The 25,225-nt window shown below is 54.6% G+C and overlaps 1 protein-coding gene across 2 annotated transcripts; it reads right to left on the reverse strand.

Annotated features, from left to right (window-relative positions):
- Positions 1 to 453: 453 nt before the first annotated feature.
- LOC308045664 (proton-coupled amino acid transporter 1-like) lies at positions 454 to 24,338 on the reverse strand. 2 transcript variants are annotated; one of them, XM_080353095.1, is made up of 11 exons: positions 24,299 to 24,338; positions 20,235 to 20,382; positions 19,439 to 19,529; positions 18,187 to 18,275; positions 17,854 to 17,949; positions 17,028 to 17,112; positions 14,561 to 14,779; positions 14,224 to 14,322; positions 12,669 to 12,835; positions 6,542 to 6,711; positions 2,881 to 3,267 (listed from the first exon to the last, which is right to left on the reverse strand). In XM_080353095.1, exons 2-11 carry the CDS (start codon positions 20,375 to 20,377, stop codon positions 2,999 to 3,001), a joined length of 1,428 nt encoding a protein of 475 aa, XP_080209221.1. In that variant the 5' UTR covers positions 20,378 to 20,382; positions 24,299 to 24,338; the 3' UTR covers positions 2,881 to 2,998. The 2 variants fall into 2 exon arrangements, with proteins under 2 accessions (XP_080209220.1, XP_080209221.1); XM_080353094.1 differs by lacking the exons at positions 12,669 to 12,835; positions 20,235 to 20,382; positions 24,299 to 24,338 and having other exon boundaries at positions 454 to 3,267; positions 19,439 to 19,523.
- Positions 24,339 to 25,225: the final 887 nt, after the last annotated feature.

Genomic DNA, 25,225 nt, shown 5'->3' on the forward strand with positions numbered 1-25,225 from the left:
GGCTGCCTGCTGGGCTCCAGGGCTCCTGCTGTCACATGGATGTCCCCTCCTCCCCAAGCCCTTGTTACTGGGTGGTATTTGCAAAAAAAAGGAAAAAAAGAGAGGAGGTAAAACCAAACAAGTCCCAAAAGCTGTAGCACATCCACTGACATTAATGCCACAGCGCTGCCCCATCCAGCCCAGCACAGCAGGGTCCACCTAGGAGACCCCTGGCACTGCTGCACACCTGGCTGGGGCACTGCCAGGTTGTTTTACACCTGCTTCATGGAAGAGAAGTCGCCATCTCACACCCCAGAGTGTTTTCACGTAAAAAATAGATTATATTTATTGATTAAAGTAAGATAATGTGATTGAGGTGCAGCGCCAGCTCTTCCACTGGGCAGCTACACACACTGTGCACTGACAATATCCATAGGCACGAAACATATACATTAATAATTTCTATATTTACATAATTTCCGTGGTTACAGAGCAGCCTACGGTACAGAAGTGTCAAGTTTTCAAGTCTGTTGGGTCCTGTGTCAGGTCCTCCTGGCTCAGCAGAGCCCCTCACGCCGTGTGCCCCAACAGCACATCTGGCCTCATCTCTAAACACCCCCTGATCACCCCAATAAAAGTGAAGAACTGCAAAAAACATTTAATGCTGCTGTGATATCCCAGTCTCCTTGGAAATGAGGTCTTCACTGATTGCAAAGTGAGTTTGGGTGCTAAGAGCCCCACCAGCAAACCCATTGATGCCCGGTGCTGGGCTAGGGACATGCCCTGGCACACAGCTGTCCCCTAAAATGCAGCCAGCCTTCTCAGGGGGTACCAACAGATCTGGGGGCATGTACCAGACATCCCCCGCTCACAACAGCATGCTCTCTTCTGCCAAGGGTGACACTTCTGCTGTCAAACCCAAATGCAAGGGCCACGCCAGGGTCAGTACACAGTGATGGATGTGAATATTGCACGTTTCCCGTCCGTGGCATCCCCTGGAGTGCCCTCCCAGACCCCACAGTGTCCTCCAGGTGGATGATCTGAGTTAAAGCTTTGCTCTGCTTATGAAACCTTCACCAGCACAGACTTGGAGGAGATGAGGTGAGCCCCCAGAGACGCAGCAAGCAGATGAGGGGCTGGAAAGGAGCAGTGACATGGCACAGACCTACCCCACACCTGGCCATGGGTCCATGTAACAGTATGGGGCACCCAAAGCAGAGCCAGCAAAAGGGACACAGTGCAAGACACTGAAACACCACCCATCGAGGAGGCAGGCTGCATGGACACCGCTCTGCACAGCCTTCTCCTCCCAGAAGCAGGTCAAGCACCAAACACCCCAAGCATCACCCATCCTCCATCAAAGACAGAACACAGCCCACCAGTGCTATGTTCACACTACTTTCCCACCACCACCACCAGCCTTTGCCCACCCCTATGGAGAACAGGCTGTGGTGGGATACGGGGTAACAGCTCTCCAGAGGGACCCACCATGCTGCTGGTGTTTGGGAGATGCTGTGTGAGCAGGAAGGAGTTCAGCCCAGACCGGGGGTTGCAGAGGGGTGGCTTTCACACTGCTAGGAAAAGGCATCCCATGGAGGATGCATCTGTCCTCTTAAAACAAACAAAAACCTACTGGCAGAGCCCTGGAACAGGCTGCCCAGAGACGGTGTGGGGTCTCCTTCTCTGGAGACATTCAAAACCCACCTGGACACATTCCTGTGAGATCTGCTCTGGTGAACCTGCTTTAGCAGGTGGGTTGGACCAGATGATCTCCAGAGGTCCCTTCCAATCCCAACCACTCTGTGATTCTGTGAAATGCAAGGGAACCCTCCAGAGAGAAAGCTGGGCTCACCAAGAGGAAGGGAAGCAGCAGCATGGTGGGGACTGTCCCCCCTCCAAGCATGCACCAGCCACACAGCTAGAAGCAACAGGAGCACAGAGAGAAGCTGCCTCCTACCAGGGGCTGCAGAGCTGGGGCAGAGGCAGAGGATGCCACCAGGGAGGGAGGAGAGAAAGGTTGAAAAACAACAAAACCAAAAATACCCCACACATGGGGGTTTTGTGTGTGATTTGACATTCAGTAACGGCCTGCAGACACAGCTGGAGTGTGCCAGGCCAGCTCAGGTGCTGTAAACAAAGTGATGCATTTTTGCGGTGTGCAGGCAGCACGTGGTGACCCCCGGGGGCACCCCATCCCACGAAGGGAGATGCTCCCACCCAAAGGTGTCTGGCTTGGACCTTCATTACAGCAGACCCCATTTGCTCTCCGCATGCATCGGATCCTAACATTTCCAAAAGCCAGACATTAGGTGTATGTGCTGGATGGGGAAAAAAGTGCCATTACTGAAAGCATGGGCCAGAGTTTGGCAAACCCTCCCAGGCCAGGGAGGTGCCCAGCTCAGCTCCCAGGGTGTCTGGAAACAGATCTGGAGCACGGCAGGAGCCAATGCCCATGTTCAGGGATCCCACCGCAGGAGAGCACGAGAGTCCCAGGATGCTCCATACCTCAGGCTCCATCTGCCATCCTCGCAGGGCTGGGGTGAGGAGGCGGCTGCACGCTCCCCAACCTGAGCTGAGGTTTCTCTGTTGCTGTAAAAATAAAGTGCTGAGGGGGGAAATAAAAAACTGGCACAAAAAAGAGCAGTCCCTGTTTCCTGCCCTGACTGAAGGGACAAGGGAAATACAGAAAGGGTGGGATTTAAAAAGAAAAAAAATCAAAATGTACATCCCCAGGAGTCTTCAGCTCTCAAAGTGACTATTTACACAGGTGCTGTTTGGCTGTATCACCTGCCCGAAAAGCCCCCAGGGAAGGCACTGCCCCAGACTTCACCTCCCCAGCCGCAGCCCAGCACAGGACCCTGCTGCAGATGGGCAGCCATAGCGTCAGGCAGCCCCGTCCTCTCACAGACCAAACCCACCGCATTTCCCAAGGGGAGAGGGGAGACTGTCCCCAGGGGACCAGCAGTGCCCGTGTGCCCCCAGCATAACGCCCAGAGGGGCCGGCGGGGCACAGGCACCATCACTGCACTATGGCACTGGTGCCGTTCACAATGGTGGCGGCGGGTGCAGCCAGCTCCACCAGTGCCTCGTATGTCCCCACCACGAAACCCAGGAAGCCGAAGAGGCTGATGGCGATGTCCTTGACGATGACAAGGGGGTGCAGGCCTTCTGCAGAGTAGGTGGCGATCTCCAGCAGCGGGGGGAAGATGAGAGCCAGGGCGCTGCTGCTGACGGAGCCCACCAGCGAGATGACGATGTCCAGGCGCGGGATGAGGATGGCCAGCACGCCTGGAGAAGGAGCGGACGCAACGTTAGTGCAGCTGGCTCCCAAATGGCAGAGACCCTCCCCTGAGCCAAAACAAGCAAAAACCCACTGCAGGGACTCCATCTGCCTGAATCATTCCTCTGCCCTTCTCCCTGACACAAGAGCTTTGAAGATGTGGCTGCATGTTTTCCAGTAACTCCTCCCCAACAAGCAAATAAGCCATTGCATTGAGTTAATGAAGTGCAGCATGCAGACCAAACCCTTTTTGTCGCCCCGGGCACTACCACAGAGAGCTCTGGGGCTGAGCGGGACGGGTGCCCCAGCAAACAGATGCCGCTGGCAGAAGATCGGCTGCTGGCCCCTCTGAGAGAACCAGCACCCCTGCCTGCTCCCCACACCTGGGGAGCCACAAAGCCTCAGAAACCCCATAAAATAGGAGGCAAAAAGCCATCTCCCCCCACTCCAAATAAATCCCTGCGGTTTGCATGTGTTTAGAGCTGCTCCAGCAGCAGAGCGCCTGCGGCACAGCCCAGGGGAGAACATTTGTGAGGTAAAAACTGCAGCCAAGGAAAATCCCCCTGGGAGACTTCTGACAGCTCACACTTAGCGGCTGCAAATTCCAGCGTATTCCCACTCCCCCTTCTCCTGCTCGGGACCAGGGGAGGATGGAGGGATAGTATGTTCTCCTTCCAACCAGCCCACAGCCACCACCACCCCTGGGCATCGCAGTGTCAGTGTTTGGCGAGCAGATTTAAAATAAGGGATCATCTAGGTCCTGCTTCGCAACCAGGAGAGGTGCCCCTCAGCACAGTCACACACTGAGCAAGTTCCCTAACCGCAGCACTCAAGTGTGTGAAATACCACCCAGCACTCACTGCTTTTTGTTCAAATGAAGCCTGAGGAAAAGGCAACCAAGGCTTTGTACTGCAGAAGAGCATCCTCAGCAATCAAAGCAGACCTCAGCGCTTAATCAAAATAACCAAAAGAAATAAACTGGATTATTGCTTTGAAAGCTCTGCTTAGAAACAGGAGACACCTAGAACTGTGTCAGCTCCAGACTCAGTTGAAAAGAGACATCTCGGGGCTCCCTTCCAGAAGGATTTGTTCATTCCTGAGCAATCAGCTACAGGCAAGAGAGGTTGGTGGAGCCTCCCTGAGCCAAAGATCACCCACAGCACTGCAGCAGATGGAAGGCTTGGGAGACCGACAGCAGGCAAAGACACAAACAGGAGATGCTCCTGCACATCACCACCACTCCAGCCCTGCTGTTAAGGATAAGCCTAGAGACGAACCATCCCTCCACCATGGGGAACAGCAGCAAAAGTCCCCACAAAGCTGAGCTGGAGGAAGTTTATCCCAGCTCCCAGCCCTGCACAGAGGCAAAGGAGTGCTCTGCCAGGTCTCTGCTGTGAGCAGCATCCCTGCTCCGGCAGCCTGTGGGGAGAGCAGAGCAGCCAACCGCCAACAGCACCCTCAGCCCACCCCACACTGCTCTTTGGACTCAGAGTAAACAAAATTATTAACCCCCCACTAAAATAAGCAGGGCTGAAGCACCAGCTGCAGTCCTCAGCCTCCAGGGGCAACGGTCCTGCTTTCCGCAGGTATTAATTCAAAGGGGTTTTAACTGTGCTGGTTTTGAAGTCTAAGCTTAAAAGGCACCCATACACCAAATTGCATCCTCTCTTTGGAAGCCAAAGCCGTGATGCAGGCTTGTTCTGTGGCCACACAATCATCCGATGAATATTCATGCAACCCCCCCAGTTGCTTTTATCCTCACCAGCAGTCAGAGAGACCTACAGGGAAAGGGGAGGGGAGGAGGTACAAAGGAACCAGCACCATTCAACCAACACCTCCACTGCCTCCCTATCCCCAAACGGCCACTGCCAGCGTCTAAAGCCATTCCGCCACTCCAAGCCTTCATTTCCCTGGCCAGGCACACCCCAACACTCTCCAGCAGAGGCTCCCATCCCATGGGCAGGCTGCGAGCTCAACCACCAGCACTGGAGTGGTCAGAGAACGTGGTCCAGCACAGAAGGATTTCATGAGAGAGCTGGGTCTGTTCAGCCTGGAGAAGAGATGGCTGAGAGGGGATCTCATCAATGTTTATAAATATCTCAATGGTGGATGTCAAAAGGATGGACCAGACTCTTTTCAGTGGTGCCCAATGATAGGATGAGGGGCAACGGGCACAGACTGAAGCACAGGAGGTTCCATCTGAATATGAGGAGAAACTTCTTTACTTTGAGGTGCCAGAGCCCTGGAACAGGCTGCCCAGAGAGGGTGTGGAGTCTCCTTCTCTGGAGACATTCAAACACATGGGGACACATTCCTGTGTGATCTGCTCTGGTGAACCTGCTTTAGCAGGTGGGTTGGACCAGATTATCTCCAGAGCTCCCTTCCAACCCCAACTAGTCTGGGATTCTGTGATCCCTGCACCATCCCTCCAGCTGTGGGCACTGGGCCAGAATGTGTTTCAGGAACTCAGCACAGAGGAGATGAGGCTTTGCCCACCTCCGTTAACGCAGCGTTTCTGACTCACCATTACTGAGAGCCCAGGAACTGGCAGCGTCCTGTTCTCAGCCATCTCCACCACCCTCCAGTTAGCACCATGCTCCTCTCAAGCACAAACAAAACCCAGCTGGGTTGCGGGGCCAGGTCCCTGATGCTCAACTCTGGTGCATCAGCAGCATCAAGCCATGAAGAAAAGCTCTTTTTCAGCACATGATGCTTGCGAGCTCAGTCAAGCGTCTCAGCTGTGCTGACAACAGCAAGGACCTAGACTTCAGGAATGAAAGCCAGCCAAAATCTGATACTCCTGCACCTGATTTGCTCCACACCTTTCCCGAAGGTCCACCAGGCTCTAACCTGGCATCCTGCTCCACCAGAACTTCACTGCAGGCAGCAGACACCATCAAGGGAAAGAGACCACCTGGGGCTGACGCAACCAGACCTGCCCTGTGGCCACAGGCACACCAAGGCTTTGTTATGGGTCATGCACCATTCTCAGTTATCTTCTGCTGTGCTATACACTGCCATGAATGTCTGTACACAAGCACACCCATCCCTCACAGTCAGTGACCCCTTTGCAGCCATGTCTGTGTCACACAGGCAGGAGGAGCCCAGCTACACGCTGTGTATGGAAAACAGGGCTCCAGGAGACTCCCCACTGCCCGGGATTCAGTAGCCAGGCCTGAGGCAGCAAGGAGAGGGGCAAAGGCTCTCAGCACCACCAGCCCGTGGTGGGAAGGAGGTGCCACATATTCTTACGGGAACTCCGACAAGCTGCTTTCTACTCACAGGTCACGCCGACCAGGGCCACCCTGAGGAGCAGGTTGACCAGCCAGCACCAGCGCTCTGACACTCGGGCGATGAGGGGAGGGATGATGATCTCGGCGGGCACGTAGAACTGCACGGCGTACGTGAAGAAAATCCCGATGGAGAAGAGCAGTTTGACAGCTTGGTATAGCCTGCAAAAGAGAAGGAGGAGACCCAGTGGGACACGCTCTTGCTCCAGCCTCCACGGCAGCAACAACAGAAAGTGGAAGGGGAACACTCTGCCAAGAAGGACTTCTGTGTGCCAGTGATCGTCCCTCCTGAACGCTCTGCTGGAAAATTAGGCTGATGCATTCAATGTACAGAGACCTTTCCTGGACAAATGACAGCAAGGAGACAGCTCATCCTCCAAGCTGCAGCAATACATGTCCCCACACCTATTCAGAGGCTTTAGTCTTGGCTTTGTGTAAGGTATCATCAGTCCAGGAGTTGGGCCAGCAGCCTCTCAAACGCTGCTTCCCCTTGGCAAAACTTGTGGGCAGATATTGAGAGCTACTTGAAAAACGAACAAACAAAAACAACAAATGGCTGTCCTGCTCGTAACTCATCCAAAGGCACAGGGGAAGCTGAGGTGTTGTTAGTCAAGGGACCAAGGGCTTAACTTGGTCCTCGACAAGGCATCTGCCTGCATTTCTAGATGCTCATGTGTGCCACGCTGCCCTTGGCTGCACAAAGTAACACATCCTCCAGGTACCCTGCTCCCTTATGTAGAGATATAGGCTACATACCACCCTCGCCGCTTGACCAGGCTGGACTCTGCAAGGTCTGCAGTGACACAGGGTGGCCTTCTACATGATTGTCCTACACATACACTCCTAAATAGCCCCAGTAGCATTGGTACTGCGAAGAGCTGCAATCCTGACTTCTGGCCAGTGACCCAGAATGAAGTTGCCTCCATCACCCACCCCTAGAGACCCCTCACCTTCAGCAACCCAGCCTCTGAGCTGAAGGAAAAAAAACCACCACCTTTTCTCCTATTTGTAACCAGCTGGACTTTATTCTCTGTCGTAAAATAGAAAATGAAGAATATTTTCAAAGAGTCTTATCAGCTGCAGCCATTAATATTTCACAGATCGCGATTACTGCTTGGCTGCTGAGGAAGGGGAAGAGAACAGCACTGCTGGGATAAGTCTGGGCTTACAAAGCAAATGTCACCACCACCACCTGCAACTGAACCTCCTCCGTGAAACGAAAAAGAGCAGTTATTTTTGGAATGCTGCATAATACGTGTTTGAGGCAGTGACAGTTAAACGAGCAGTTTGGGCCATGCAGGGGGAAGGTGGGGTGCAGACAGGCTGCAAACAGCACCCGAGGCTCACCCCGAGTCAAACCTCACGGTCCAGATCCCACAGCGATGCAGCAGAGGTGCGGGACAGAGCCTGTCACAGGTGGCAAAAAAGCCACCTCTCGGCCCCATCTCTGCCCGCAGCAACCCGGCAGCAGGAAAAGCTTCTTTAAAAGAGGAGTGATATCTAGTTACATCACACACGGTCCTATCTGGTCCCCAACTCACGACATGCTGACGAAGCAGGAAACACAGGTCCTGGCCACACCACTTGAGTAAATATGAAGTTGATCCAAGCTGAAAGAAAGGTATCCAGCTCCTCTTGATACCCCTTTACTTTCTTTGGGCCCAATACAGGGTCCTTCTGTATGTTGGCTCTCAGCATCCAGCTGCTATAACAACAATCCCAAACCAGAAAAGTCCAAATATTCACAGGCAAGACAACTCTGAACACGAATAGCAAAGTCTGGTGGAGTCAAATGTTTCTCACAGTCACAGGGGATGGAGCTGGGGATCACCTAAGCAAATGGGATGTTATGCAAGTCCATGGGATCAGATCAGATGTATTTGAGGTTATGGCACACATCAGCCTGAAGCCACTTTCTCACCTTTAAAAGAGCAGTGTGATCAGAGAGAGGTCCCACTGCCTGTGAAGAAGTAAGTGTCAGGTCCACCTTCAAAAAGGATGAAAGAAGCTCCAGGCTAATCAGCCTCACCTCAATCCCCAGAAAACTAGGACCTAAGTCCTCCTGGCATCCATTTCCAGGTGCATATTGGACAGGGTGAATAGCCAGTGGGGATTTTTCAGTCCTGGAAATATCCTCATGGGTGACCTGGATGAGCTCTCAGTGACCCAGAGCAAGTTCACACTAAGACCAAATCGGAGGGAATGGTGGACACACCGTGGAACAGGACCTAACCAACATGGCGCCATGGGCAAAGTTCAAATGTAAACACTGCAGAACCCTGCAGGTAGGAAGGGCTGGGGCCCAGTTTCCTGACTGGCCAGGAGAACAGGACCTGGAAGTGTTGGTGGGCAGCAACAGAACATGAGACAACAGCAGGAGCCTGCAGTGATTAGGGTCAATCACATACCGGTTTGTGTTAGCAAAAACATAGCCAACAGGTTAAGGGTAGGGATTACTCCCCTGTTTGGGAGCTTGAGAAGCTACATCCTGTGTGCAGTCTGGAGACTCCCAGGACAGGACAAACACTGACCTAGCAGAGCAAGTTGAGTAGAGGCTGTTGGGGCTGGAGCACATGACATGTGAGAAAAGGCTGCAAGACCTGGGCTCGTTCAGCATGAAGAGAAAGTTAACGGGTATGCTATTACTGTCTTCAGCTACCTGACAGGAGAGCATGGAGAAGACAGAGAGAGATCCTTCCCAGAGCTGCACAGCAGAAGAACCAGGGACACTGGGACGGGGCTGCATCCCTAAAGGGTAGTTAAGCACCAGAACAAGCATCTGGAGAGGTGGGGAACCCCCCTCCTTACTGATAATTTAAGCTGGCCCTGCTTTGAGCAGGTAGGTGGACATGATGATCTCGAGATGCCCTCTCCAACCCAAATTACCCTGTGATTCCACAGGCAAACTAAAGAGAAAGCTACCAGAGTTCAGAATGTGCCGACTCAGCCACACGTGACTCACATGCACAGTAGCCTTGAGCCACCTGTTCCACAGCCTGCATATTTTATAATTGTTTTTTCAGTTAAGTGATGCTGTAAAGCTATAAAGTGCTTCCAGGCAACACATAATTAAGAGATGTTACTAAAAAAGGTACAGAATAAGGTTGAGTACCAATCCTGTACAGGTCAGGAACCAGGATAACAAGCTCAAAGGGCATTTTAAACATCAACAAGAAGAAGGTCTCAAGCGCTAGGCTTGACCCACAGAAAACACAGGTCCATGCAGGGTCCTGCTCTGCCAACCACAGCATCCATGTCCTTAACCCAGAGAGCCACAACAGGGCATCCCAACAAGTTGCAAGAAATGGCACACCTTCCTTTGACCGTAAGCTCTGTTGTTACCTACCTCCAACCAGCCATACGCAACCAAACATCCTTCCCCTCACTAAGGCATTTCTTCACTCTCGAGAGGGTGGGGTGAAGTAACCCTCCTGAGGATGCAAGGAGGGATTTCTGCACAGCAGAGCAGTATTTCGGAAGCCGTGGTTAGACATGGGCACTGGGAACTGACACACTCCCCATTAGAGGAAGCTGCGGTCACAGAGAAATGAGGCTGGAGAAGTCCTTAGTCATCCTGTAACTCAACGATTCCCAACACGTTCATCAAATCTGTTCTAGAGACCTCTGGGCCACGGCTACAGCCAAGGAACGATGCGGCATCTCCACCGCAACCCTCGCCTTGTCTCCCATGCTGCAGGTAAATCCCATGACTTCTCACCTACAGTCCTTATGACCGGCTCCTGCAGGTCAACTCTTTTTACTGCTGGGAAGAAAACCCGCAAACGAAGCAGAATGGGCAAAACACTCATTTCAAGGGCAAGTCTCCACCCATCACCTACAGTTTAATGCATGGGAATGCAGCAGTCAATACTTTGGCCCAAGTATCCTAGCCCTTACTTTAGATAAACCATTTCCAAGTCCACTATTTATAGCCTCCATCAAATGTTCTTCCAGAACACGTGCAAACATCAAAGCACTTTGTGTGTTGAGTCACAGGGACCACAGCACACCCAGGATTCCCCAGCATGACTGCCAAAGGGCTATTCTCTCTATCTGAAAAACCCCAACAGTTTTGTTCAGAAAAGTACTTTGACGGCATGCATGTGCACTTGAAACAGGATCTTTCTGTAGCTTATCAAGTCACACAAATCTCATCACCTTCTTCCAAGGGATGTCATTGTCATCCTTTAGAGCAAACAAAGCTGAGGTTTGCCATGGAACCCCCTGGGGCAGCATTACGGGTCAGCAGACGTCACTACAGGCTGTGGCATGACCTGATGCCTTGCAGAGCCCAAGACCCGGATCCGACCTGCTTCCCACCTTCAGAAACAGCAGCAGCATTTCATCCCCTCCACGCCTCACTTCAGCTTGCTGAGCGGATGGGATTCACACCTACTGGGCTTGGCACAGTGGGATTCAGATCTCCCTGCAACACAAGCCTGTTTTTCCACTGGCCCTGTCCCTCCTCACTGCAAGCAGGGACCCCGCAGAGCTCCCAGCCCTGCAAGGGACAATGCTCTCAGCAGGAGCAGGACCTTCTGCCACACCAACATCCAGCAGTTCAGTCACTACACAGATCCAGCATGAAAGTCCATGCATTCTTCAAAGAAACCCACACAGCAACAATTAAAGCAAAAACAGGCTCTATTTTTTTTAAATGCTTGCTTTCTCCAGAGCCCCAGCTGCACAGCTCTACAAGGCCAGCATGTGGAAACCCACCACTAACTCTAAATTTGAGTCTTGCCCAAATCCACTTCAGCAGTGGGGAAGGGGCAGCAAGTCACGCTGCACAGCGATGGGCAGCTGCGAAGAGCAGAGCGGATGGGCTGGGGAGGGGGACAGGCACCCCCAGCTCCAATTCTCACCCTGGTCTCTTGCAGGATTTCAAGACAGCAGAGACATCGAAGTGAAACCGTTGAACTCCAGAGTGCTCCTAGGCAAACCCACAGAAACTCTGGTGCCACAGGACAGTCTTCCAAGAAGCCTGTGGCATCAAAGCCAGCGCTCAGCCCCAGCTCTGCACCCAGCCGCCAGAGACGCTGCTGTGAAACCGCTCCTCACCTGTCGGCACCATCTCCTGCCACACAAACACTTCGAAGCAGCATGTCATAAGAAGCAAGACATGGGGTTTTTTTTTCAGGATTACTGAAATAATACTCAAATAATTCCAAGTGGAACAAGCTGGAAAAGGCATTTGTTCTCAATATCTGTGTGCTCCACACTTCTTCTCCCAAAGGCAAGAGAAACCGCTTGAATTTCTCCTCCAGGGTGAATATGGAGCTGTGACACTGAGCAACCAGTTGCCCCCAGCACAGACCAGCACACAGCCCAGCCAGCTCCTGAGCCACCAGCCCTGGCAAGAGGAGAAATAACCTCTCCAGGGAAGCAGTTCCAGGATCATGCCATGTGTGTCTCCGTAGGGCTCGAGCCAGCGACCCAAGCGCCTCAGGAGGCCTCACCAGATCCCAGAGGAGGACAGACAGGTTTGGGGAGCTGCAGAGCTCAGTCCCCATGGGAAGGAAGGGGTTTCCTCACAGCACCAGCGCTCACAGGCAAAGCCTGGGCTCAAGCTGAGCCACATCCAGGCACAACACGGAGCCCAGGGAGTGGGAGTTCAAGCTCCAGGGCTGCAAACAAGGAACGCAGCCCACGTGTGGAGACGTCACATCTCAGCCCCTCTGGGAGCTCTCAGTTTTGGGTTAGTTTTCCATGTGCTTCATCTGGGGAAGAGAAGCAGTTTTTGCGCTGTTCAGTGACCTTCTGATACAGCCCCACAGGGTCTGTATTCAATATCTGCCAGCTGCAGTGCTGCTTAGCCCCCAAAAAGACACCAAGAAAAAGCCAAGAGCTGCACCTACCCAGACAGGGAGCACGAGGGACCCCAAGGAATCAGCCTGAGCTGCAGAGCCAAGTCCAAGCTCAGACACCACAGCAATGAGCCTTGACAACCCTAAACCAGCTCCTTCGGACAGTTTGGCTATGGCATGGTTGATCCTTCCGCAAGCTCACCCAGATCAGTTCTCCTAAGGAGTGACGTCCCCCACTGTCCCATCTCCTGCCTCTCTGGCTGGGACATGCCCCCCTCGCCCCCAGCCCCTCCACTCCCCACAGGGACTCACCAGCAGTTGGGCAGGTTGAGCGTTATGCTGGCCTGAATGTCCGCCCCAAAGCGCAGGTACCCCAGGACACCCAAGCTGATGTACAAGATGGTGACAATGGTCATCCCCACGTAGAGGATGACTGGGAACTGCCGGGGGTTCTTCATCTTGTTTTCCAGAGGCAACACCTGGGAGAGGAGGGAAGGATGATGACAGAGCAGCAGGTTGCCCCCGCTCCTCTATACGCCCCAGCACCATGGCCAAGCACAGCCCCCCCATGCCAGGGGACAGGATGGTCACACATGGAACTCTGCAGGGGAGATCTGATTTCTGTGCTCCCACTTGAGAGCTTCACGCTTGGCATGGCAGGTCCCCAGCAAGGTCACCCACGTTCTCGCCTTAACGAAGGGACCTGCTCCCTCCCTGTGGCAGGAGCTGTGCCCACAGGTGCCTGGTGTTTCCAGTCGATGCCATCTGCACTACACTCCGCACCCCAAAACAGCACAGCCATGCCCATCGTGTCACATCGTCTTATTTTCCCCAGCAGGTCCTGGAAAGACCAAACACTTTCTCCTCTCTTATGAAGTTTGTCCAGACAGATTTCAACCAGGCAGGACAATAAAAACAAAAGGAAGGACAGAGGCAAGTCCTTCACACCTATAACTACTAACATTTGCTTTCAAATATAGGACTTCAGCAAACATTTTTATAGCTGTCCTTGGGTGGTGGGGATTTAAAGAGACACAGTGGCAGAGCTGGTGAGGAGGCAGGACCAGAACAGCTTTTATTTGCTTCTCCACCTCCAAGTCATGTGAGGAAGAGAGGATTTGTGCCTCACTGTCAGCCAGAGCCCTCTGCCCTGGGCACAGCATTCAGTAAAAGCTCCTCCTGTAATGGATTTGGCCCTCTCACACCCTGTGCTTACAGCTTATATTAAGAGATGAAAACATTTTTCACTCCTTTGAAGGGAGCTCCCGGAAACAACCCACAATATCTTAAGGAGCCATTAAGCTCTCCACCCACCCACACAGCTTTTTTCCACAGACACAGACGGTCTATTTACAGCATCTTGTATGAGAGGCACATGCAAATCCAGCCCCACGGCAGACTGGGGCCACGCGGCTGCCCAAGGGAGACCTCAGCGCCTCTGCAGAGACAGGGGGGAAAATAGATCACTTTCTTTTTTAATGCTTTTTGGCTTCCCACTTAAGCAGCTTCTGGATCCAGCCTGATAACAAGACTCGGGACAATTCCTCGTCCACAGGTCAGGCAGCTGAGCCGAAAGCAGCTGCCAGTGCGATTCCCAGCAGAGCCTGATCTACTGCCAGATACAGCCACCTTCAAAGCAGCAACCTGAGGTTTGGAACGTGTTCTCCTCCAGCCTCAGATGGAAGCAACAGGGTTTGACCCAGGAGATAGCCTGGAGGCTAAAGCTAACAGCATCATCCAGAATTTGGGCTACTGTCAGAGAAACTCATCCGCAAACACAGCTGCAGTGCAGAGCAGGTGCTGCAGCAAGCCCGAGCATGGGCTGAGCCTCCCATGCAAGCAGCCTTGCTGCCACACGCCAACTTACCACCCCGATGCCTTCGAAAGCAAAGATCGCGGTGCCAAAAAAGAGAGGGTAGGTCTTCCAAGCTGCTGCTAGAGGCAGGTCACTGGGATCGGGAATGTCCTGGAAAAAAGCCCACACAGAGTTCAGATGTGAGGAGGACAGGGAGGACCTGGCCCACTCCCACTGCTCCCTGTCACAGGCCCATGCTGCAGAGAAAGTCCTGCAGAGCAGAGTGTAAGGACCGTGCCCACGGGAAAGAGCAGCACCCCACAGCCTGCAGGCATCCCATCACTGAGCTCCCCCACCTGCCAAAGCATCGGACATCACAGAAGCAATGAGGGGAGCTGTACACACGTACCCTGACGATGTACTGGTAGATCACGATAAGACTGGTGAGCATGGCCACGTTGGCCAGCATGGAGAAGATGGACAGGACCTTGAGGTTCTGGATGAATGTGAGCAGCACCACAAAAGGCAGCAGGGAAAGCATGTAGAGCCGGGAGTCCATGGTGGGGGTCATGGTCACCGTCCTGTTCGAGCTGCAGTCATTGGTGGTCCCATTTGCTGCAGATACAACCTGGAGAAGCACAGGAACACTTGATGAACCACATTGTGCAGGTCTGAGAGCCATCAATCTTGGCAGCGTACCCTGGGTGTGTCAGACTCCTGCCCCATTAGCTCACATTCGCACACAGCTGGTCAAATAAAATCAAATCAACATGGGTTTTCAGGCAGTTTTGAAGCAAATCCCTGTTACCTTGCAAGGAAAAGAGCTGGGACCAGCCACAGCATCTGAGCCCAGACAGCAAAACCTGCCCAAGCTCAGGCTCGCTGGGCACATGAACCTGGCAGCCAAGCTGGGTCTGAGGGCAGAGCTGGGTCTGCGCTGCCCACGTGCCCAGTTGAGAAGAAAGGAAAGAGACATTAAGGGATATTTCCTCAAAGGTCCTTTCCCTCCTGCTGCACCACGTTGCACCCAACGCCACGCACCCCTTCAGCTGCTCAGTGCCCTGTTTCCACGTGAGGAGATTCAGAGGCTGATCCGTCCCTCTTGGGAGCGCGATCACGCTATGGATCACCAATACAACCACCACCAAGCTGGTTTGGGTGCCATGTGCCATCTGGCCACTGCAAAGTGCTGCCTGAAAACTAATTTAAACTTCTCCCAAGCAAGTCCTGCCCCAGAGGAGATGATAAAGAGCTTCTGCACAAATCAGCAGCCCCCATGGGACATGCAGAGCCACCATGCACCCACAGGGAAGTGCTGCTCGAACTCTATCTGCCCTGCCTCTCTGCAGCTTCCCCCAAAGCCATTTTCCAAACCAAAACTCTGCCCAGCACAGCGGCATCCTGCCCAAGGTCCCACCTGCACCATCACTCCCTATCTGACATGCTACACCCCACCACAAAAAGGAAAAAGCAACACTCCCCTCTCCCTACACAAAAGAAATCCAAAACTGAAGCCAAGGGATTTCTCAGCTATGGGAAACCCTAAAACGGGTCAGATTTGCATGGTTGTGCAAATTTCCCTCGTGGTTTGAGCCAGCCGTCAGTCTCTGCTGCGAGGGGCTGAGCAGAAAGCAGCCCACCTTGAAAGAACAGCAAGGGGCCATTCGCAGGGAGCAGGGGGGCAACAGCAGCCCGGCCCCACACATACACCCCGCACTCCTGCTCCCAAAGCTGCTGGTGACAAATCACCCGCGTTCGCCCATTTATTCCTCCCGGCCACCCCACAGGGCAGCACGAGGGGCATCTCCTCGGCTGCTGCTCCCAGAGCAGAGGTAGAGCCCGTCCATCCTCTGCCACCCACTGTGAGACCCCCGAGAACCTGCTCTGAAGCCGACGGGTGTCAGGGCAGGGCTGGGGAAGGTCACAGCCACGCTGGTAGCGACCGGAGCGCTGCTGCACAAGCACATGGGGAACAAGGCTGAGCGAGGCACTGAGCTGGTGAGGCTGGGAACAGGGACTTGTTATTCCCAGTTTCTGACAGCGTGGGAGCCAGCCAAGCGGTTCAGAGTTTCTGTTTATTTCCTCCCAACGCCTGGCAGAAGGAAACTCTTTCCCTAAAGATGTAATTAAGCCCCAGAGCCACGGGATGAAGCAAGAAACTGGAATGCAAACAGGTCTAAGAAAGGGAGCAGAGAGGTTACCATGTTCCAGTATTTAAAGGGTGGCGACAAAGACGATAGAGACTCCCCTTTTACAAGGAGTCATACAGAAAAGACAAGGGGCAGTGGGTACAAGTTACTACCAGGGAGATTCCAATTGTACACAAGAGGGAAATTTTTCATTATGAGAACAATCAGCCATTGGAATAATCTCCCCAGGGAATTTGTGGATTCCCCAACATTGGACACTTTTAAGATTCAGCTGGACAGGGGGCTGGGCCAGCTTGTCTAGACTGTGGTTTTGCCAAGAAAGGTTGGATCATATGATCTTTGTGGTCCCTTCCAACCTGGGATTCTATGACATGGCCATCTATCACAGAGCATCAATAAACCAATTAACTGAGGCAGCAGGACATCAAAGACACAGTCTCTCTGCTTTCATCATGTTCCTTTCCCAACCAGGAATGGTCCCCACTTCTCCTGGGTGAAATGGACAGCTCAGCACCTCTGCACACGGAGCAAACTCACAGGGATTCTCAGACAAACCTGCCCTGTTTGAACACGAAAACAAATACTTCAAAATACTTGGGCAGAGGAGCAGTACCTTCCTGAGCAGCATCAGCTATGGGAAGCGGACCTTTGGTGGAAAACAGAGCTGTGACCCAAACGCCTCCAACACCCATTCTCACCTTCCCCTTGCTCATGAATAAGTCTGACCTGTTTCAGATTGTCAGCCAGAAAGACAAAGTACACGCAGCAGAAACCCAACTGAGTGACGATCAGGAAAAGTGCCACTACACGCCTAGAAAATAAAAAAATGAACACATTGGTTAGCCAGGCCATACAGAAGTAAGAGCCCACTTGGGTTGCTTGAGGCCTGCAATCAAACACTGCATGGACGCTGCTCCATGGGCTGGGATGTGCAGGTCAGAGCGTGCCCAGATTGCTTCTCTTCAATGCTCGGGAAAGACCACATCTCCATCTAACCTCACAGACCTCAGGCTCTCCGATCTCTCCCTCCCACTGCCTCCACAGGGTCAGCCTCAAGAGGACACTCAGAAGGAAAGTTTAGCATCTCCAGTCTGCTGCTGAATTGTCACAGCTGGAGGCAACGCTCCCCACACACAGGAATAGGTTGATTTTCCCAGCGTCTGATGTACAATGTGATCTGTGTGCAACATCTGTGTGATGTGGGACATCCACAGGGCTGGCAGCATCCCTGGGAGGCACCATTAGACATGCTCAGTGTCTAACGAGATGGGCCAGCACTGAAATACATGTTATTTACCCTTTTCTTACACTGCAGAGACTTACTTCTCCCTTTAGTATAAGCTACATCTGGTTCAGGACAGAACTGGGTCAAAGACCTCAACGTTAACCCCCGGGGGACATCGAGCACTCAGGGGAGGTGAGCCAAATAACATTTTGTGTCAGTTGTGCCCATCTGCCCACACAGCTCAGACACCAGTGGGCTCTTCTGTCCCAGTTGCAGCACGTGCTGGTCTTAAAGACGAGTTCCCCATCCAGAGGAGGGAACAGGTACCTTCCCCAAACAGCATGTGTCCGCAGACACGCGCTGGGAGTCGATTCCAGCCCGTACATCACAGCATCCCCATAGTCCACAAACTGCTTCTGGAACCTGTTCAGAGAAGAGCAAGAAAAGGGACGTCACATCAGCCCTGTCTGCTGGCTCCCAAGGCAAACAATGGCATTAATGGGGAAACTGTTTGTGCAAAAAAGGCCAGAAGTAGTTCCTGACCGAGGCTTTGACATGGGCAACTTGCTGTTGAGGAGCTTCAGAAAAACAACCGGGCTTGTTGGGAATGATGGAGGAGTTGTAGGAGCAGCAGTGCTGAGAAGGGGAGTCGCTCCTTACCTGTAGCAGAAGTGATGGGCGCATTTCACCAGGATGCCCATGCAGTGCACAGCCACGACTCCCATCACCAGCAGGCTCAGAGGACCCAGCTGCAGGGGAAGAGAGGGGGAAGGCTGCACTCTGATGGCCAGAGGCAGAGCTGCACCGTGGGGTTTTCTTCCAGACAAAACCCCTCGGGCTCCGTGCGCCAAAACACGGCCGGAGGCTGAACTGGAGCGCGGGTGCTGCTCCCAGGAACCAGCCCCTCAGGACTGAGTAACCCTACAGAGAGCCATGAACTTGGCTGGAATGATACAAAAGAAGCAAGGCAGGGCAGCCTGGGCATAGCAAAGTGCTTCCAGGGTTGTTTTTCCAAAGTATCTTGCAAATTGCTATTATACAGGTGATGAAGAGGTCATGGTTTGGACAAAGGAAGGAAGTTTTCTTTTTAAATTCTTTTCATTTTTCAATCTGAGCAATAGGAACTCTGCATTGCTGGGTGAGGAAGCCGGGAACAGAGCAGCAAGGTGGCCGCATCTCTCACATGGACAGTAGTCACTGGGGTATGACACAGACCCTGAGGAGCTGAGTGTCAGGACAGAAGCAGTGGGGACATGTGGCAGTGGCCAGGGCTGCTGTTTGACCTCCAAGTGTGACCTCAGCCCTCAGGCAGCAAAGCTGCATCACAGCCACTGATCTCCACAGCACCAGTGCCACAGGGCTGGGCCAGCCCAGGTGAAATCCCATTGCCATCTCCTGCCACTGGCATTAACCACTGACCAACGGGGTCCGTTATGTGTGCGCTGTGCTCGTAGGACCCTCGGGAGGCACAACAGCCTGCTCACCATGGACTGTCAGGGACAAACCAAGGCGAAGGTCCTGCTCAGCCTGCCACCCACAAGACCAGGGCAAGGAGATCCCACCCGAGTGGAGCATTTTGGGAGAAAGATGCTGATGCTGCAGGGGCCGGGAAGTTAACACCCAGCTGGGTGCAGAGCCACGGACCCAGCACTCTGCTTGACCCCAGCAGAGGAAACCACAGACCCAACTTGCACGCTGAGCTACTCGAGACCAGCCAGCACAATTCAACAGCAGCAAACACAGTCTTGGCAGCAAACAAGGCGAGCCACAGAGCTCAGGTGCAAAGGCTCACAAGCCACCAAGCACCAAGAGGTATCTCAGCTGGGAGTTGAGCCCTCAAACCGGCCACATCAGCTGCACAGTGCCCTGAGGTCACTCTGCTCTTGCACAGAGGGGCTCAGAGCTGCCTTACCAGGATGCCGGCGTTCTTCACAGCCAGAGGCAGACCCAGCAGCCCCGTGCCTACATTCCCCTTCAGCAGATGGATCAGGGTCTGGTACCACCTGAGGGAGAGAAGATGCAGATATGACCATTGGCAGATACCTGCACCCAGACCATGCACAGTGTCAGCCCTTGGCTCATCCTGCTTGGGGTCCAGCAGCTCTGAGCTGCTGTGGGAAACACACACGGGGATCTGGATTCTGTCCCCTGAACCCAGCTCAGCCCAGTGGCTCTGAAGAAGGATGGGAGGTAAAGACACGAACAACAGATTTTGGGTAGACATTTGCAGAACCAGCTTTGAGGCAAAACCCAGCACTAGTGTAGCTCAGCACCAAGGGGCTGCACAACAGGCAAGTCTCTGAGATGAAGGGATGGGTCTCCCTTGGGGCAAGACAACATTCTCTGCTCATGTGGTTAAGGCATAAGGAAGCCGCCAGGGCATGGCTGCAACATGCCCAGGTAACCTCTGAAGCTGGACATGCTGTTTGCTCATCATGGCTCCCTATCAAACCCAGCTGATGTGGGGGAACATTGGGAAAAGCACCAAACACTGCCCACTGCCAGCAAGTCCAGCTTCACTGGAGAGCAGAGAATGACCCTGAGGCAGCTGCCCACTTGGTGCCAGCACCCCATGGAGGCAAGACCACAGCTCTGCCCTCAGCACCCCATAAAACCACAGCTCCAGCATACCCCAAGGAAAGCTGGCAGACAGCAGGGAGCCCCCATTACCTCCCAGCCAGCCCAGGAGGGAGGGAAGCATCACTCACGTTGTCCCGTTGGTCTCTCCAAAGCGCTGGTAGGACTCGGGGTGGGCAAAGCCGTTGATGCCACCAGGTGGGCTCCCCTCTGGTGTGACATCCGTGGAGCTGTAGTCGTTGTAGTCCTCGCTGCGCAGGCGTCGAGTGGACATGGTCTCTGTAGGGGGAGCTGCATTAGGAGTGCTCAGCTCAACACCCCCCTTCTCGGGCTCCCTGGGGTCAGCCATTGTGCAGAGAGACCAGCTGGTACTACCAGAGCAAGGTCTGCTCCGGGGTTTTTATACAGCAACATGCTCCCGCCCACGCAATCATGGAGCTGGCATATCCCAAGGTCAAACGTGCACAGTATGTTCCCAACAGCTCTTGCCACAGGTTCATGACCCCAACTCGGGCACACCTGGGTTCAGGATCCTGCAGACAGAGCTTGGATGTGACCCACTTTGCATCAGGCAAAGGACCAGCTCTAAGGATGGCGAGCGCGGCACCAGGGGCAGGGAGGGACACGCTGGCAGAGCGTCCCCAGCCTTGGCACCCAGGGCTCGGGCTGTCAAGAGAACGGCCAGGAAAGAACAACCACTTTTAACCTGCACACAGTTTGCTGCAAGAGAACAGCTTGCACCTGCCAGGGAGGGAAAGTTTCCCCAACTTCCCTTAAAATAAATAAATAAACAAATAAATACATACATAAATAAACAAAGACTTTGTATCAAAAAATAATTGATTATGCTCGATCAGGCAGGAGAACAGGCCATGGGCTCACAGCAAACCACCCAACCCAAAGTTTTCACAGCCACAGAGGTTGCTGCAGGACTATGGGGCTTCCCAGGAAGAGGCACCTGCACAAACTGGAGCTCTTGCTCCAGCTAAAACCCCAGCGGAGTCCCACAAGCCAGGAGCACCAGCACAAGCCCTCCCCAAGGACACAATCCTCCTGCCTTCAACTGGAAAGCACTTGGAAAGCAGGGTAATTTCCACACATGCCCTAAAAAGCTCCCGTAGCTTCTACACATCCTGCTGCTCCCCTCCCAAAAAATGCCTTTGCTTCCTCCAGTTCCCTGGCTGCACCCAGCACCCCAGGTGCCTGCTGGAAGGGGCATCGGGGACAGGGAAATTATCTGCCAGCCTCTTGCCACACAGCCTGGTGATTCGGTCCCTGCCCCAAGGCTCCTCCAGGGTATCACCGCCCCAGGCATCATCCACACCCCAGCAGTCCCAGTTCTCCCCATCCCAGTGCTGGTGAGGAGTGGAAGCAGGAGAGAAATGTCTCCTGCTAGACAGCTCCTACCAGGTCACACAAGTGACCCTGGCACAGACCTAAACGTTAGTCTTTGCAGGGAACGCTCTGCCCAGGCTGCTCAGATCCTGCTCCATCCCCCGACCCTCAGGCATCCCGCCTCCCCATCACCATACTCTGCAAACCCGGCTGTTACTTGCAAAAAAAAACCAAAAGCTGCAATCGCTCGAATGGTCCAGCCTCGCAAGCGGAAGGGAAGTAGGGAGCAAGGGACTTTGCTCAACTCTAGATGCTTGCTCCAGATCCCGGCCGCTCAGGAGCAGTTACTCAAGCCGCAACAATGCTGCTTTATTTCCTGTGGCACCAGGCAACGCCGGCAGCAGAAAGCAGCGCCGGTCTGTCCTACACAACACCAGCCTCCAGAGCAGTGGAGAGCCCAGGCTGGGCAAGTTGGGATGCAGCCGGGTGCTCAGGAGCTGAAGGCAGCACATCCATCACTCCTGCCCAGCCTCTTCCCTCACAGCCAGGCCACGTAATCACAGCCTGAACCGGCTCTGCCACAGGCAGGGTGATGCGGTGAGGCAGGGACTGGGAAGAGCGGCAGCATGAGTTTACACAAGGAAAGCGTTAGAAGCTATTCGTCATGGGTGCCCGAAGGACAGGGGAGAGACTTGGGAGGTTTTGCCAAGCACCTGGGGCTGGTGGTTGGCAAGGACAGAGGCAGAAGGGCTGCCAGGGAGGGGTCAGGCATGGATACCCCTCCCCAAAGACAGCCTGCACTTTATCTGATAAAGTACCCAACAGCAATATCCTCCAGATAAAACACAACACAGTTACATCAGTCTGCCTGATTGCTCCCCATTATTTTCTTTTTTTCTTCCCAGCCCCAGCTGCTTTTTGCTTTGAAGAGCCAGGGAAATGCATTCATCGTGACTTGCCTTCTTTGTGTCTGGATTAAAGGTTGCATAGCAGCAGGGAGCAAGCACTCAGCTCCCCCACAATCAACAAGAAGCTGCAAAACTTGTCTCATCCACACAATTAATATTTCAAACAAAAGCAAAACCGCACTACATCATTGCCTCGTCATTGCAAAGACAAGAACGGTCTCATTCATTTTCTACTTTAAACCCAACTCCTCATCAGCTTTCATGTGCATTTGTTTCCACCACTACACACACGAGTAATTTCACTGTGGTGAGTGAAGCACCCAGGAAAGCTGGGTGTGGGGGTGACAGCAATCTGTCCCTTAGAGTGACAACCCCACGCCAGAAGTCAAAAGCAAGATGCAACTTGCTGCTGACCCTGACAGCTCTCCCCAGCCGAGCAGGGCCTGTGTGCAGAACGACTACACGAAATCTTCAGGAAAGGTGGGTTGCAGGGCAAAACTCACTGCTGCTCCCCACAACACATGTTGAATCCTTTATTTCCACAGCACTGCTTGTCACCCATCCCAGCACGACATAAGGGAGAGCCAGCACTGCTAGATCCCCCTCCTGCCTGGTCACACTCCCCTGCCCACAGGGAAGCTGTGGCCAAGCTCCATCCCCAGGCTGCTGTGCCCACAGCACCTTCCAGACATGACAGCCACACCAGCTGTGTCCCCACAGCATCAGTCCTTCGGTCCCTGTGCCACTCAGTGCTCTTACAGCCCCAGAGTCACCCCCAGTCTCACCTTTCCAGCACTTCACAGCATGGCCTGGTCTCCCCAGCCTGGCTTCTCCCCACAGGGAGGTTGCTCGGGACAAACCCCCACAGTCCCTGCAGCTCCCACCCCAGCCGTGCTGGGCTGCCCCACTTCCCCTCCACGCTGAGCCCCCCGCCAGCAGTGTGGCTGCACCCCACAGAGCGCGGGGCTCCCTGAACCCTCCAGCTCACCACACAGCATCTTGCACCCTTACTAGCACCTCACACCGGGTGCACAACACAGATGCTGTGCCCCCCAGACAGTCCAAGGGGAACCCTGCAGGCTGCCAGCACCCCCACAGGGCACCACCAGCACCCCTGGGTGCCCATGCAGGGTCTAGGCAGACCCAGAAATCCACACGAGCTCTGGGCACCCTAAGGCATTGCTGCAGGCTGCTAGGACCCTCAGGGACCTCTGGGCACCCCTGCAAGCTAGCAGCACCCCCCCACACCCACATAGGCTCTGCACACACACATGGCCACATAAATGGGCTACCAGCACCCCCAAGCTCCCCTGAGCACCCATGCGGACTGCCAGCATGCTTCTGCACCCTTGAGCATCCATGCCTGATGCCAGCACCCCCAGGGACCTCTGTGCACCCACACAAGCTGCCAGCTCCCCCCTACAATCCCGGCCACGTACAACCGCTGCCAGCGAACCCCTGCACCCCCGAGTCCTGTCAGCACGCCCAGGCTCCACTGAGCACCCACACCGGCTGCCAGCTCTGCTTCCCTGAGCACCCACACCGGCTGCCAGCTCTGCACCCTGAGCACCCACACCGGCTGCCAGCTCTGCACCCTGAGCACCCACACCGGCTGTCAGCCCTGCACCCTGAGCACCCACACCGGCTGTCAGCTCTGCACCCTGAGCACCCACACAGGCTGCCAGCTCTGCACCCTGAGCACCCACACCGGCTGTCAGCCCTGCACCCTGAGCACCCACACCGGCTGCCAGCTCTGCATCCTGAGCACCCACACCGACTGCCAGCTCTGCAGCCTGAGCACCCACACCGGCTGTCAGCCCTGCACCCCTGAGCACCCACACCGGCTGCCAGCTCTGCATCCTGAGCACCCACACCGGCTGCCAGCACCCTCGGGACCCCGCGCACCCACGCGGGCTGCCAGCCCCCTCCCGCCCCCCGGTCCGCTCCCGCACCTCGCTGCCGCCCCACGCCGCGCAGACCCGGCCGGGCCCGCTCCCTCGGCCCGCGCCGTCACGTGACAGCCGGCTCAGCTGACCGCGCCACCCGCGCCTGCGCACGGAGAGCCCTGAAGGCGCGGGGCGGGGCGAGGCGAAGCGCGGCGGGGCACTACAGCGCCGCCTGGCGGACGCGGCGGTGACGCGGGCGGGGGGGCGGGTCTCGCTGCCCCGCGTGGGGCAAAGGCGAGTACGGCTGAGCCCTGCGCCCCCCACGCGTGGGCAACGAGGAGCATCGCCCGCAGCGCGGCTGTTCTTTGGGCAGGGCCTGCAGAGCAGGGTAAGGCTGGCAGGTGTCAGGGAGACACATGGTCCCTGGGATAAGTGGCACCCCCAGCGTGGGCTGTGCACCCCTGGAGGTGGGGGGCTGTGTCCCTATGTGCAAAGGCAGTGCCTGCGGATACCCGCTGTGCCCCTTGCACAGGAACCGGCCTCAAGGCTGCTCACACCTGGCTCTTCTGGCTCCACCGCTGCCTGCACCCCAGCCCCAGCGCCACCTTCACTTCTCCCAGCTCCAAACCACATCCCTACTATTTCAAGAGAAACTAATGACACCCCCAGGTCACCCCCAGCACCATGAGGCACCAGCTCCACTTCCTGGTAAAAAGATTTATTAAGAACCTACAGTACCTGCCCACCCTGGCACGAGCGCTGTGCAGCGGGGGGAGCGGGGTGGCAAGGTTAGCACTTCTCCAGGCAAAACAAACCCGGGTTGGACCCAGCAGCAGGATGAAATGAAGTAAATCGAGGACGTGGAAAGGCGATGGGAGCAGGTTTGTGTAGCACAGGACCTCACACCAGGGCAGCCCGACAGTAGTTAAGGCGCATAAAGTGCTTGGAGGAAGACCAGCCCTACACTAAATGTGAGCAGTCAGGGACATTGAG

This window comes from Nesoenas mayeri (genome assembly GCF_963082525.1).
Source record: "Nesoenas mayeri genome assembly, chromosome: 14".
NCBI classification, from domain to species: Eukaryota; Metazoa; Chordata; class Aves; order Columbiformes; family Columbidae; genus Nesoenas; species Nesoenas mayeri.